Source organism: Mizuhopecten yessoensis, unplaced genomic scaffold (assembly GCF_002113885.1).
Source record: "Mizuhopecten yessoensis strain PY_sf001 unplaced genomic scaffold, ASM211388v2 scaffold8931, whole genome shotgun sequence".
NCBI lineage: Eukaryota > Metazoa > Mollusca > Bivalvia > Pectinida > Pectinidae > Mizuhopecten > Mizuhopecten yessoensis.
Genome location: NW_018407794.1, coordinates 705,341 through 721,585, shown reverse-complemented (window position 1 = coordinate 721,585; position 16,245 = coordinate 705,341). Strand labels below are relative to the sequence as shown.

The 16,245-nt window shown below is 34.9% G+C and overlaps 2 protein-coding genes across 2 annotated transcripts in view; one reads left to right on the top strand and one right to left on the bottom strand.

The window, feature by feature from the left end:
• LOC110456853 (dnaJ homolog subfamily B member 11-like) overlaps positions 1 to 5,545 on the bottom strand; it is a 13,894-nt gene extending 8,349 nt beyond the window's left edge. Inside the window, exons 1-5 of the mRNA XM_021507871.1 lie at positions 5,467 to 5,545; positions 3,996 to 4,152; positions 3,325 to 3,416; positions 2,453 to 2,582; positions 1,036 to 1,178 (exon numbers count right to left, since the gene is read on the bottom strand). Of these exons, the coding sequence (XP_021363546.1) occupies positions 1,036 to 1,178; positions 2,453 to 2,582; positions 3,325 to 3,416; positions 3,996 to 4,152; positions 5,467 to 5,537 (593 nt within the window). The 5' untranslated portion in view covers positions 5,538 to 5,545. The remainder of the gene's footprint in view (positions 1 to 1,035; positions 1,179 to 2,452; positions 2,583 to 3,324; positions 3,417 to 3,995; positions 4,153 to 5,466) is intronic.
• Positions 5,546 to 5,722: 177 nt separating this feature from the next.
• LOC110456855 (microspherule protein 1-like) overlaps positions 5,723 to 16,245 on the top strand; it is a 43,408-nt gene continuing 32,885 nt past the window's right edge. The window contains exons 1-4 of the mRNA XM_021507874.1: positions 5,723 to 5,894; positions 9,527 to 9,942; positions 12,323 to 12,376; positions 12,845 to 12,925. Of these exons, the coding sequence (XP_021363549.1) occupies positions 5,879 to 5,894; positions 9,527 to 9,942; positions 12,323 to 12,376; positions 12,845 to 12,925 (567 nt within the window). The 5' untranslated portion in view covers positions 5,723 to 5,878. The remainder of the gene's footprint in view (positions 5,895 to 9,526; positions 9,943 to 12,322; positions 12,377 to 12,844; positions 12,926 to 16,245) is intronic.

Below are 16,245 nucleotides of genomic sequence, written 5' to 3'. Positions count from 1 at the left end.
GTGACCTTGAAAGTAGGTCAAACTAATTTTCATTCTCAAACTTTGTTGGTCTCTATCCCAGGAAGCCACCAGCCAAATATAAAGATTCTATACCTTTCAGTTCTTCAGAAGAAGTCGTTTGAAGTGTTGGACACATTTGACCTTGAAAGTAGGTCAAGGTCATTTTCATTCTCAAACTTTGTTGGGCTCTATCCCAGGAAGTCATCAGCCAAATATGAAGATTCTATAGCTTTTAGTTCTTTAGAAGAAGTCTTTTGAAGTTTTTGACATATTTGACCCCTGTGACCTTGAAAACAGGTCAAGGTCATTTTCGTTCTCAAACTTTGTAGGGCCCCTACCAACAAAGCTTTCAGCCAATTATCATGACTCTAGGCCTGTCCGTTCTTCAGAAGAAGTTGTTTAAAGGAAAAGTTGACGGACGAGGACGGACGGAACGACGGACGCCGCGCCACGGCATAAGCTCACTTGGCACTTCGTGCCAGGTGAGCTAATAAAACAATTAAATGTTTTAAAATGCTGCCCGATTATCATGTTAGTCAATTTAAATGAACAACATAATATGAAATATAAATACAAATTGAACAGGAATCTGGGCACTTACAAGTCTGGCCTGAACAATTCTAGAAAGGAAACTTGGCACTTAAAAGTCTTGTCTGAACAAACTTTAACAGAAAACTGGGCACTTATCAGTCTTTCCTGAACAAACTTAAACAGGAAACTGGGCACTTATCAGTCTTGCCTGAATACATTTAAGCAGAAATCACTGGCACTTATAAGTCTGGCTTGACCAAACTTAAACAGAAAACAATGTGCACTTATAAAGTCTTGCCTGAATACACATAAACAGAAAACTGGGCACTTATCAGGCTGGTCTGAACAAACTTAAACTGAAACTAGAAACTTACAAACAGGAAGCTTGGCACTTATAGATCTGGCTTCACTAAACTTTAATTGAAAACTTTGCACCTACAAACAGAAACTTGAGCACCAATAAGTCTGGCCTGTACATGTTGTCAGTAAACGTGCTGTACATACTTGACGTTGGGACAGTCATCACAGACTTGCTGTTGTGTCATCTGGAAGCGCCCTGGACCAAGCTGTTGTGTGACCATCTCCATGCGACAGTTACACTTCCTTGTACCTTTAGCAGGCTTAGCTACAGGTTTATATCTGATTACCTGTTAATAGGTATACACAAAATATACATAACAGATCTATCTTTGGCAAGTGTACTTAGGCCATCCTTAAAATGTGTTTTGTTTGCAATTCCCTACTCGAACGTTTACAGTGGCTAGGTACATGTAGGTAGGAATCTTTTTTTATAGTGATTTTGTAACAAGAAAATAATTTACCAGAAGCATTAAATAAAAGTTTTGAGTAGGTGCCAATTTTAGCAAGTTGGTTAGGAAACAATCAAGTTTTAAGGATGGCCTTATTGCACCAAGACATAAACACATTCTGATGGAGCTACTACAGAACTAGGGCTGTCACGATACGCCAAGAGTGTATCACGATATATTGCAATACAGAATGAATATATTGCGATATGTATCCCGATATATTGCCATAGGAAAGATGTGCTCAAATTTTTAATAAGTTGTTGTCAGAATGTTATCAAACTTAATCATATTGAATATGGATCACATAGATTTAAGATTTTTGTCAAACCAACCATCGATTACAAAATTTGAATTATTTCCCACCACTATTAAAAGTTATGCTTATTGGCATATCTGTTAGAATTTGTAGTTATTTGCAAAGTTAAAACACCAAGCAGAATGAAATATATAAAAATAAGCTTTCAAAAATATTGAGGTACAGGAATATTTCATTTCTGTATTGTTGTACGATACGATATACCTGTGTATTGCGATATACTTGTTTTCCGATATATTGTGACAGCCCTATACAGAACACTGAAATATGTATGAAACAGGTGTATCTTTGGCATGTTTGGCCGTCACAAAAAGAAACACATCCCAATTAAACTGATGCTTTAGAACCCTAAAACACTGGTCCTTCAAGTATGAAATCAAATCAGTAATTAACTTACACACTTACCTAAACCTACAACTATAACTGAACATACACATACATCTAAACATATATATTAACATGTTTGACTTAGGATTTACATTAGTTATCTCCCTTTGGAGTTCATTCAAAGGCCCAGTTGTTCATTGCACCTTTAATAACAAAACCAAAAATCAACAAAAATTGCATTTTTGATTTCACCAATTAAAAACTGGGTCAGTAGGTAGCAGAATATTTATCTTTTATTAAACATTTTACAGTATAGACAGAAATATTTCACTGTAACAGTGCTTGTCTAAAACTGGCTCCAAAACTTAGGGGTAGATTTAAAAAAAAAAAAAAAAAACAGGGTGTACATAGAAACCAGAAATGCACAGGTTTTTTAAGGTCTAATATTAATATGAATTATTATTCAAACCTCAACAAAATTTCCAGTGTACAATTCCTCTAATGAGACTTCCAGGTCCATGATAACATCTCCTCCTCTGGGAACTTCCCGATCCTGTGATCTTGAGTTTCCAAAAAATGGGCTGAATCCTCCAAAAAAACTGTTAGGAAATGACAAATGCAATTAAAGATACAATATCAAAATCTCTATAATCAGTATTGTCAAAATCAAGGGAGAAACAATTTAAATGTATCACCAGTGTGATTATTGGAATTTGATCTTTTAGAAATTGAAATCTGGTGCTGGAACTCAGACTGACAGGCCCCTTGTAACAAAGCTAGGTCAGTCGAGACATCTTTTCCTGCACAAGTCACCATAGATTTTCTCATAGATTTAATTAATACAATTATTAAAATTTGCATTGTAAATCACATGATGTCACTGATTTTGCTGAGCTTGGAAATATTTTTAGAGGCAAATTTTCCCATGTTCTGTATTAATCTGGATCATTACATACAAATGTACAACAAGATGGTCAGATGGCAAAGTGGATAGTACCAGCTTTTGTCATGACAGTGAACACTTCCATCCCAGCCAACGAGTGATCAATATAAGTTCAAACATTTTTTTTCCTTATTGTTGTAATCAAAATAAACAAAGTTTATTTATTTATATATCTTGCATACTAAACGATATGTATATTAGTATGGTTAATTATACAGAGAAAAATGATGTTTTATGAAAACATGATATAACATGTGACATTAACAGGAATCGTTGGTATTATTGTTGTATCTATGGTTTTATTGTTGTATCTATGGTATTATTGTTGTATCTATGGTTTTATTGTTGTATCTATGGTTTTATTGCTGTATCTATGGTTTTATTGTTGTATCTATAACCTTTCAAACGGGTCTCCTGATACATCTCCTTTCTTCAGCCCCTCTTCTCCATGTTTGTCATAAATCTTCCTCTTCTCATTATCCGATAAAACCTGCAACAGACAAAGTAATTTACTGACAAATACTCTGACTGGTTCACATTATTTCCAGATAATTATCTTCAGTGGTGTAAAAATTCAATTTAAGAGTAAATATCGAAAAATTTTCACTTGCATAAATTACAAAAATCAATCAGCCCTAGGCATTGGACTGATGGATCTTTGTACAGCTGTGTTCCTTCTATTTTTGCATTGAAACACATTTAGCTTTCATCGTTTAATAATTTTAATGCTTAAGTAATTGAAATTTTGTCACCCTTGCAAAATTTTAATTGTAATGGTTTCCTATGAAACCATATAGATTATTAAAAACTGTACCAGAAAAAAAATAATACTATCAAGTTCAAAGTAAATTATCCCTATTTTTTCACAAATAATTTCAATTCTTTACATAATATTTTACATGGAATTTGTGCCAAAAAAATCTTGTTAAAAATGATTATTGTTAAAAGATCTTCATCAAGCTAGGTAAAACACTGAAATACTTTACTAATGCTTACTGATCCTGATATTGACTTGTAAACAAAATTGTTTCTTTTACAATTATATAATACTAGGAACACTTGTACTGACCTCATATGCAGCACCTAAATTTTGGAATCTTTCATTGGCCTCAGGATCATCTTGGTTTTTATCAGGATGCATTTCCTTAGCTAACTTTCTGTAGGCTTTTTTAATTTCATTTTTTGTTGCTGATTTTCGAACTCCCAATATATTGTAAAAATCTCTTCTGCAAAAAACAAATTACATGTTTTAAAACAAAGTTAGTTTTATGTAAAATATGTAGTTATTAAAACGTTATGACTGACACAATATATCTTAAACAGATGGCTATTTAAAAGGGCATATCTTGACTGTTATGTGTCATAAAGTTTTGTTCATAATGTTATTGTAGACAATGGGTAAATGATAATTTGGCAATCTAAAGACACGCTGAATATGTGTCAAGCTTTTGTTCGTTTGTGTTTTACGTCCTATTAACAGATATGGTCATTTAAAGACATGTAAGGTTTGGTGGTGGAGACAAGCCGGGAGTTCCCAGAGAAAAACCACCGACCGACAGCCAGTACCTGGCGACTTCCCCAGGTAGGCCTCAAACCCATGACACAGTGGTAGAGGGCTAGTGGTAGCAGAATATCAGACGCTTTAACCACTGCGGCCCTGCACTAGCTTTTGTTCCCAATCAATGCATTCATTTGTCTCGGGAAATGTACACCCAAGGTTTTCTCCACAGTTGAGATAGTTTAAATTTTGTCTATGTAAGTTAACACTATCCCATTGCCCCAATTTGAAATGGTTCTTTCGAGCAACAAAATAAGTGGAATTATAAGCATTAATTTAAGAACTTCATGCCAAGAATGTAGGACTTTATGCTTTCCAGTTATATAAAATATTCATAAGGGAATCTTCACTGATTGACGAATTTTTAGAAATGATAGGTGGAAACAACTATTAATCCAAAATGTGTAACCTCTGCAATATATAAATAATAATAATAATAATACCACACTTTAAGGCATTTGGGTAACACAATTTCGATTTTTGACTTAGTTTTCTGTTAATTTTGTTTTTTTAAGTGTCATAACAACATTGCAGCAAATTGTTTCATTTTGATGATATCACACTTTGACACATTTATATCTGAAGTTGTTACATTTACAAACGGTCAAAACGGTTGTTCCGCATTAACGAACAAGACCTAACTAACGACGTGACGTTATATACCGTTTCTTGATTGTTATCTGACGCTGCTCTATCTATAGAATAAACAAAAATCATCAAATTCTCTTAAAAAACACGTTAGAAATTGTGGACAGGTGTCACTTGATTTACCAAATCGATATATTTTAAGTTTCTTAATATTTCTTTTTCGACCAATGAGAGGTTTCCACGCCTACAAAAAGCCGTCTGCTACGAAAACCGGCTTGACAGGAAACAGGAATCGTTGTAATTAAGGGTATTGATCAACACGCCAGATAACTAATTTTCTTTCAAAATGTCCACTGATACTAATAATAGTACACAGCGCATCGGTGACACTTACCCTGCCATAATTTGGAGGAAACAAATAAATATACTCAGAGCAAATAGACTCCATGCTGCTAGCGACGCCATTGTTGTTATAGAATGAAACTTCCACTTCCGGTCTATTTTTATAACAAAAAAATACATAAATGAAATAAAAAAAAACTTTTAGTTTCTAAATGATATTTAATATAAAGCCTCGTTTTTATCACCTCAGTCAATAACTACGTACATTTAAATATCGAAATTCTTTCTTTTCAGAGAGTACGCAAAACAAAGATGGATTCTGACAACTTCCGGTAAAGCGTCTAGAAATTATATCCAGAGTTCAAGTGAATATTTCTTTCGTTTTCTGATAGTTTATTGCCTATTATTAGGTTTGCTGTTACTTTATATATCTTACATCAAGTCTGCGACAAAAAGAAGAGAAAATGATGGAATCAGAAGGTAATGATTTATACCATATATATATTGTTTAGAAGCTATTTCCAAGGTGCTTTCTGAATTTCACACTAGGCTATTTACTGTCAGTTCCCACTCTGGCGTCGAAAACCCCAGGTTGGGATTGATGTATCACCAGAACCATAAACAGAAACGTAGAAGAAAACATGGAAACGGTTGAGGTATGGACTTGGCTTGTCTTGGGAGGGTTTAAGCTATACCCAAATAGAGTTGCTTGAACATATCATCTATAAGCACATCATGAACCATTTGGAAAGGAACAGGATCCTAACATCATTTAACCACGTCTTTGGATCAGGCTATTCCTGCAAGACACAGCTAGTTACCACCGTCCTTGACCTCATGAGGCAGTATGACACGGTGCCCAGATTGAGCCTTTTTTGGACTTTTCGAAGGCCTTTGACACAGTCCCCCACAACAAACTACTCCATAAAATGAACAATATGAAGGTGTTGGTCAACGGTGAAGAGTCCAACTCAGTCCACGTGGCCCCTGGAGTCCCACAGGGAACGATACTTGGCCAGATACTGTTTCTGTTCCATTATAATATATATAATGACCGTTCCGACTCGGTCAAATCTACAGTTTGCCTCTTTGCTGATGCCTGCCTACTGAACAGGTGCATCCAGAACATGAGAGACCACCTACAACTCCAAAAGAACATGGCTGAAGCAAGCGCAGGAATCCCAAAATCTCTGAGTCACCCTCTCTGAAGATCTTAGATTTGGTCCATACATCAATTCACCAAGCTTCATATAAAAAAAACAGCGTTCCTTTCCCTAGTTTGATCAACTGTAGAGTACATAGCTCTTTGGTCCTGGACCCCTATCTCGGCAAAGACATTGACCGGCTAGATCGCATACAACACCTGGCGACCTGAATTAGCTCAAGAGATCACACCTCCTGGGAATCAGATTGTGTCACCCAGATGCTCCAGGACCTGGGCCTGCCCCCACTTCAAGAGAAAAGGAAGCAGAACAGGCTAGCATTCTTTTATAAAGTGGTTGAGGGGCTGGTGCCAGCCATGTACTGTCAGGAATATTTGATACCGGTACTTATCTGAGGGAAACGGAACATTAGAGCCAAATGGTTTACAGACTGTGTCACACACAAAAATACAGAAAACCAAGAAACCAACAACTCTAGGTGCTTTAAAACTACAAACTGTAACACACCTGTTTTTAAAAATAATTCTTTCCCAAAACAATCATTGACTAGAATCAGCTTCCAGCCAACATTGTGCGTGCAGAGTCACTCAAGGGTTTTAGGTTAGCCCTGCAACTACACGACTAAGCGCCTCTAGCACTCCATCTCTCTCCCGATGTGTGTATGTCCTACATCGTATCTAGATCCAGACTGTGATCTCACTGCTTAAATACTGGCATAGTGTAGATAATAATGAACCTTATCAAAACTTAAATTAAAGCTTTTGTAAAATCCACCACCAGTAAATCTCCTTGTTTTCCCCTGTATATGCTACAGTGCCTGAAATGAGGGCCAGACGAAGGCTGGCTCAAGAAAAAGGTTTTTTGATGAGTAAAAAATTGGTGGCCCATGGAGCACCTGGCCCAAATGACAAGTTGGTGGCCCATATAATTTTAGGAAGAAATATTTCCACAGCATTTAACACAATGATTCGGCACATTTAAAAATTACGTATAACATGACAATGTTTGTTATATGTAAAACAGAATAAAACATTATATTTTCAATTCTTCAACCCTAGTTTAAACCTGACATGATCCACTCCATTCATGTCTTTAGTATAATTTCCTAAAGAAATACGCAAAACTCGCACATCAAAGAAGACACAGGTACCCCGACCATATTTTTACGGAGCATAAAAGAGATTGGCAAACTTGGACTGAAAAAAATCATCACATTTTCTAATATTTACTGCTCATAATAAACCATAATCACGAACAGTTTGATTCGTATCGACGTAATGACAACTGAAAAACATACTGTCCCCCAGTTAATGTGAAAGTGACTATAGTTTATTTTATCCTCAGATTTTTCGATAGTCGCCCAATTTTTTGTTTGTTGGGCCAGTGACTACCTCACTTTTGACAGCTTTTGGTTGCCCGAGCAAGACTTTCATCATCGACGGTGAGTGGGCGACCGTCTATTTCAGGCACTGATGCTAGAAGAAACATCATCTATAAAGTTCACAGGACCGAAATCTCCTCTGCTCGTTCTTTTAAGAATTTTGGTTTGATTTCATCTTGGCCAGCAACTTAACTAGGTTTAAGGTTTTGGAGCAGTTTTATAACACCGTTGTTTTTGTATATCAAAGGGAGGCATGACATTGAGCTGTAGATGGAATATTATACTAAATAATCAGTTAAGACTTTGTTGCAATACATGGACCATCCTAGTTACTGCTTACAAGAGTGTAGCATAAAACATTTATCTTAAGAGAAAATACATAAAATCTAATTTTGGATTTTAAAAATATCTTAGTCTTGCTATTTGTTAAATATCCAACTTGGAGAAAACAGAAGGAAAGACATCCAGGAATTTTAAAACATAACTCAAACATCTACAAGATGATATAATTTCTGAAAGTTGTTGGTCAGTTATACAGCTTCTGCCATCTAAATACTGAGCACTTATGTCCAGTTCAGATATTGATTAATTAGATGACAAAGCTGCTATGGATCAATATATATACTGGTGGTACAGTGACCAATGCAATCTTGCAGAATTAAGTTTTATAAAATAACTGATATTTAATTAAACCTTGGAGTTGTATAGAGAGACTTTTATGTTTCTAGTGAGAATATGATCAAATATATATGAGGTATGTCACCAGATTTAAGTTAGAAATAGAATTTTTTTAAAGTATCTTATACAATATCTTTTTCAGACATCAAAACCAAAATGAAATATATAGACTTTATTATTTTACAACAAATATTAATTTAAACATGCTTTCAACTTACATTACCGGTAATCAATCATGTTGCCCCAGATTACTGGTAATAAATATATAATCACTCCATGTTTAAAGATGAGAACACCAAAAGGAAATCCACGTGGTCAGGCAGGTGACCACAGACAATTTCACATCCGATCAAGGAATTGAACCCTTGTCAGATGTGATAGTGCTATTCACTGCACCACTTGACCACCCGGTTGGGCTGATCTAGGTTCAGGGGAAATCCTGGAATCCTGGAATTTGAGAGCAGTGGGCCATTCTATGTGAAAAGGAAAAGAAAATTGGTCCCATGGCCTCCTCCAGGATTATACCCGAGATTAAAATATATAAACCGCTTACAACTGTTTGTTGACCTGTTACCTTATTAGGACAAATATCAATACTGTATTCTGTATGCCACAGTATTGAACCTGATCTAGTTGATTCTTTGTAGCTCTATAAGAGGTATGTCACTGTGATAAACCATCTAGTTGCTTGTTACTGACTCCACAAGAGGAATGTCACAATAATAAATCATTAAGTCACATGTATTAGGACTGCTTGAGGGAAGGTCACAGTGGTGACATCCAATTAATAATATTACTTTTATATCACTGTATTTTAATACACACAAACATTATCAGGCCTTAACTTAGTCATCGACTGATTAAAATATTTTTGTATATGATTGTTTCAGAATTGGACCTGGACAAGTCCCATTCTTTACATGAGGATATGAGTCTACAGCAACCAGTCTCCTCCCCTGGAGTTTCCCCCAGAATTGGACTACTACCCTTCAACAGTCCCGGAGCCTTGGTTACGCCCAGATCCAGTCGGTCTGTCGCCTCACGAGTCACCCAGATGGAGGTTCAACAGCGGAGAAGCTCATCTAGGTCAATCAAACGTAAAAAGTTTGATGATGAAGTGGTAGAGAGCAGTCTTATAAAAACTGAGCGAGGCCGGATGAAACTTCCACCTCCTCCTCCTCCTCCCCTACCTTATGTGGAGAAAGAGAAACCAGAGCCTGTTGAAAAGGAAATACCAGTGGTGCCACCTCCTGAGAAGAAAAAAGTCATAGTGACACCACATCCAGAGAAGAAGAAAGTCAAAATTGTAAGTGGTCGAAAAATATTGATAATTCTAATCAAGTTTGTTTTCCTTCAAAACCTTCGAAAGGTAAATTCAACCTCATTATAACCAAAATGATGAAGGAACGAAAACACTAATGTTGTATGGGGACAGATGAGTTCATGTAAGAGAATGACAGTTAAAATAGTGGGTGGAAATCTTTGGACTTTGATTAATGAATGATGTAATTGTTAACCTTTTCACCACTGTAGACCATAATGGACTCATCCAGATCAAAGCATGGTAGAGTCTACTAAAGTTACGTAGGGTGAAAGGGTTAAAACACAAATCATTATATTGAGTTTTCAACCACCTTTCTAAAAAACAGGAACCCTGTTCTGTGTTATCTACATTTGTTCAAGGTTGTATAATTCCATGAGCCAGAACCCTTGGCTAGTAGATGTTATATTGGTGCTAGAGACTTTTTCAGTATTTACTATGAGACTATAGGTCAGGCTTTTATAAACTTTTAAAAACTCAACTTGTGGGCTAGTAATCTAAATATGAAATTGTATACCGGCCGTCTTCATACAAGCACACTTTGAGCTATCTACCGTCGTTAATGTAGGTTTTTCTATATTGAATTATCTCCCTTTGCAAGGACACAAATATATTTATTGAGTCACTATATTAAGTTATCTACCTTTGTTTGAATGTGAATATCTATATGAGTTCATCAACCTTTTTAAACATATATATATATCAGTTTTGAGCTATCAACAAAAACTCACATAGTGAATAGTGGAATTGAAATTGAAAATTGGTGCTGTTGATTACATGTTTGATGAGTTTGTAACAATTGTATCATTACACAGATATCTAGAACATAATTACAAGACAGTATTATGAACACACAAAAATCTAATATGACAGTAACACTGTATATTGAAAATGTATCATTTGTAGAAAGAAAAAAACTGTTGCTATGAGCATGTAGAAATATAGATGTCTTAAAATAAATCACGTTGTCGGAATATACTCGTCAAACGTTTAAAAATCCGGATATCGGCGAGAAGATTAGTTATAACAGGGTTACCAGTGTAGGAATATACATGTATTGAAATAATTCTCTTGCACTGCTCTTTCATCAGGTTATACTGAATGGATCTCTATACCTTCACTTAGTCACAATTCAGTACAACAGTTAAGTTTGGACTATAATAACACTATAGGTTTTGCTATTAGTGAAAACACTATTTTGATGATTTTGTTATGCTCCCTGAAAATTTTCGAGTAACCATATAGTTGCCGCTTTGTCATCCGTGCTTTTCATGTCTGGAGCATAACTTTATCCACATTTAAGCTAGGATCATGAAACTCAGTGTGTACATCAGTCATACTAAGGCGATGTGTACTGTACCAAATTAAGGACCCACTTATTTACAGAGTTATTGCCCTTTGTTGCCCTGTGTCCAGAGCAAAACTTTGCCCGCATTTAAGATAGGATCATGAAACTTTCACTTGGAATGTACATTAGTCATACAATGTACCAAGGCAATGTGCATGGTACCAAATTCAGGGCCAACAACCCCTTAATAACAGAGTTATTGCCCTTTCCTATAATGTCGTGTCCGGAGCATAACTTTGCCTGCAGTTAATTTAGGATCATGAATCTTGGTGTGTACATCAGTCACACTAAGGTGATGTGTGCACTGTATATATTTGTACAGTATTCAGGGTCTGCAGCCCCCTTAATAATATAGTTATCGCCCTTTGCTAAAATATCAGACACATGTGTATATATGTTAAACCATTATTTTTCTTCCTCCAAACGCCCCATTCCAACATATTTTTACCAATATGTGTCATAAATCTAACCAAAATTCAAAATTCACAACAGGAAAAGCCTCCAATCAAGTCATTTTAGTGGAGCACATACAGTTCCACTACTACTCTTGATTTTGTGGTGATCAATGTACCATTACAGTACAGTAGTATTACAACTAGTGTGATCCCTCCGTGTTTTACTGTAAACTACATGTCATTCTAGTACTCCCTCCCGTGTACAGTTATAACTTAGAAACATTTATGCCTGAAAAGTTCAACATTCTTGATATTGCTGTTTTGTAAGTACAGTCAGTGTGTTCTGTCTGACGACCATGCGACCACATAATTTTACTGGTTTGCAGACAGTCCCAGATCTTAAAACCAGGCTTGTTAAACAGTGTCATTGTCAGGACCAAATTCTTTGTCTGGTTCAGATGATGCATGATTGACCATGCAATGCAAATAAACGTTGAAAAGTATCTTAATAAATTTCAAGCTTAAACTTAACATGTTTATAGATCTCTGAAAATTTTGAATACATCAAGTAAAAAAATTGTGTCATTTACATATTGCATCTTTGTTTTGGATATATTTGCAGTCATCAAAATCCCATTCTTCATCCTCCTCATCAAAACGAGCTAAACGTCAAAAGGTAAGTATGGATTTACAACTTAGTCTTAAAAAAAAATCATTGTTTAAAATTATGAATATTCTCCTTGAAATCATTGGAACTTATGTCATTAGAATCATGTCAAAGTCAATAAGCAAAGAATGACAGGGAGCATTCTGCTCTCCTTGCAGATTACAGAAAATAAAAATTCCAAACAATTTACAAAGCATTCCTGGGATTGACCAAGAGAAATGTTGGCCTTGAAACATTGCGACACATTTAATATGTACATTGTTTGTGTATAAAGTAAAACTTTGATATTACATATTTCCAAACTGCATGATTAATTTTATTGAAGATGCCTGTTATTTTCTTTACTGTTCTATAATTTGTTCAATAAAAAGTTGAAATGATAACATACTTAAGATAAATTCTGTAATGAAAACTATCTATTATTTCATTCATATATGTTTTCAAATGTTTTAAATCAAATTTTGTTTCTTTGGAAAGCCACCAGCTCCAGCTTCTACCAAAGATCTGGGTCGATGGAAACCTCAGGACGATCTCGCACTGATAACAGCAATACAGCAGGTATGTCAAACACTCACCAGACCCAGTCAAAATGGAGTTAATTGGGCCACCAGCTTTTACATTTTTCACTGGCCTGGTTTCTTGAAAAATTGAAAAATGCCACAAGTTTCATCAATATTCTATCCATTTGAATATATTTTATTTGTTCCTTCCTAATTGCCATAAGTTTCACCAAGATTCTGACTGTTTAAATGTGAGTGTAAATAAATCTAGGAAGGAACTGAAAAAGCATCTCAATATGATTTAATCATATTGAGATGCTTTTTTCAGTTCCTTCCTATATGCCGCAAGTTTTATTAATAGATGGTCTTTTAGATCTAGTTATTCAAGAGATGAGAACAGATTTTGCAGAATGCTCCATGGTTAAAACATATTTTTTATTCCATATTTGCTACAAACTTAAGTTTCATCAATATGACATATTTTTTTATGTTAACATTTAAGTTTCTCAACAGATTTCTGAAATAGCAATGTTGGGTATGATTAAAAACAGCTGATGTTTTTCCATGGATGCTCAAAATTTCAACAATATATCCAATCTGTTGCTAGGATCAGACTAGAGGGTGTTTACTTCCGTATGTGCATTATGAGTGAATACATATGACCATATGATAACTTTGTGATAGAACATAAATTATGTTTGATATGTATGTAGTGGAATGAAATCATGTCAGTGTGTATTGTACTAATGTAGAATGAACTCACAACACTGTTTATATTTGATGTCATAAAAGGCATTAACAGTTATACAGATAGGAGTAAAGGGGAGTACATACATTGTGTACATATGTCTATGTACCTTGGAGGGGAGCAAAACGGCACCGTCTTAACAGGAAATAAAAGCTTTGGGACACAACATTTAAACTTAATGGTAGACCCACATGCACAGACAATCACCATGAAAAACACAGCAGGGCTACTTGAGTCATTTATCTTGTAGACCAGATGACTATGTAGGAATTTCCTATAATTGGTAATACAGGTATTATTCAGGGACAAGTGTATACATGTAGTAGTACGGGAATAAAGTGACCTGAAATAACTTTTCTTCCTTTGGATTGGATGGTAATAATGAAATGTATATAAAATGTGTACAGACACAGGAACCATACACTCTGTACACTCTGTAAAATATAGACAGAATATTGTTACAAATTCCAGGTATTGATATTTTTGAAGTAAACATGCATGCGAGTGGATTGGGGAAAAGATGCCAGCAGTTACAGATGGTTTCACTACTTGGGAAAAAAATACATGAGAATTTGAAACTGTGTTGTGTTTTATTTTAAATTTCATTTTCATTGCAGCTGTTTCCTTTATAAGAAACATTGCACAGTATAATGTACATGTACAATTGCAATGTAATGTATTACAAAATGGAAAATCTTCAGAATTTTACCAGAATACTCTGTGAACTGTTAGCATTGCAATTTATTCATTCAAAATATGTGGTTTACACTGTGTTAATGCTGGCACTATCGTTATGTCCCACACTCATTAAGTCTGTCTGGAAAACATACATGTTCTTTATTTGAATACAATTATGCATTTCTGGTGTACTATTTAAATGTGTCCCCTTCAGACTAGAATTAGGATCATGGCTGACGATGTAAAATCTTAATCTGAACTACATATTGTTTGATATTAAAATTTTGAAGTATTAACACTCTTTTGTGGATTTAATATCATATTAAATATTGCTCAATGTCTCATTCTTAGATGATTTATTTCTGTCTTTTAAAGAAATATCTGCGAAGATGATTATATGATATCCATATGTATAAGCTTACAATTCAAAACATTATTTAATTTGTACTTTGTACCCATCACACCTTTTTGGATGCCAACATTTAATTTGTATTTTGTTCCCATCACACCTTTTTGGCTGCCAACATTTAATTTGTATTTTGTACCCATCAAACCTTTTTGGATGTCAACATTTAATTTGTACTTTGTACCCTTCACACCTTTTTGGATGCCACCATTTAATTTGTACTTTGTACCTATCACACCTTTTTGGATGCCACCATTTAATTTGTACTTTGTACCCACCACACCTTTTTGGATGCCACCATTTAATTTGTACTTTGTGCCCATCACACCTTTTTGGATGCCACCATTTAATTTGTACTTTGTACCCATCACACCTTTTTGGATGCCAACATTTGCAATAAACATGCTAAAATTATGTGATAGAGATGCATGCATCAGAAAGCCGAAAATTAATTATGCATCAAAGTTCAAAAGGCACTTCTAGTTCANAGGGGGGGGGGGGGGGGAATAAAAAATAAATAATAACTTAATAACGTATTTTAATTAATTCCTTTTACGTAACATGTGATGTGATGTGTTACACTGTAAAAAAATATTGATTGATTGATAAAATTGAATAACTAGTATCTTTAGTATAGAATGACATTATATACATAAATAATTCAATTTTAAAGTTTTACTTTATACACAAACAATGTACATATTAAACATTGTACATTGTTTGTGTATAAAGTAAAACTTTGATAATACATATTTCCAAACTGATGACTCGTATTGAAGATGCATGCATGATTTAATTGGAAAATGTTTAAGATAAGTGAAATAATTAACTTACTTGACATTTATTAGCACTGTTACATTATTTATGATCCATAAATTATCTGACTTGTGAAGAAACATGCCTTATAGATATAAAATGTTACATTTACTTAGAACCCCCCAGCTTAATTTAATTTTAAAGTTGTTTATTTGGGTATATTTCATTCCAAAAAAACTCCATTTGAAATTTTATACCCTTTCAGTATAATAAGCCATACATTTCATTCATTTGGTCAGGTCTACTACCTGATAAAGGGGGTTCAGGTGGAGTTGACTAATGGTGAGGAAGCCATACACCTAGGCATCCAGTTATCTATAGGTAATTAGGAGACTAGCGAGTTCACTTGGTAGTTGGGCACAGGTAAATTAATGTCAGGTAGCAGGGTCCAGGTGACAATGATACAGGTAGCTATTGTTCTGGCCCCAGGTACAGACTCCCAGTCTCTTTGGTAATTACAGGTATATCACAGGTAAATAACAGGTAAATCACACAGGTAAGGTGGTCAGTTGTGATTGACAAGGTGTGAAACTCTCACTACATCACTGGAAGCTGTATCATTTTTGAAAAGCTGTTTGAAGAGACAAGATGCAGGTTTTGTTGTTCATATCATGAGTGTTCTGAAGAACTGGATATTGCTGGTAAGGAATTTAAATGATGAGATGTACAGACTTATCATACCTGTCACCTACAAGTCTTTTTTCATTGAGTTAAAAATTAAAATCAAAGA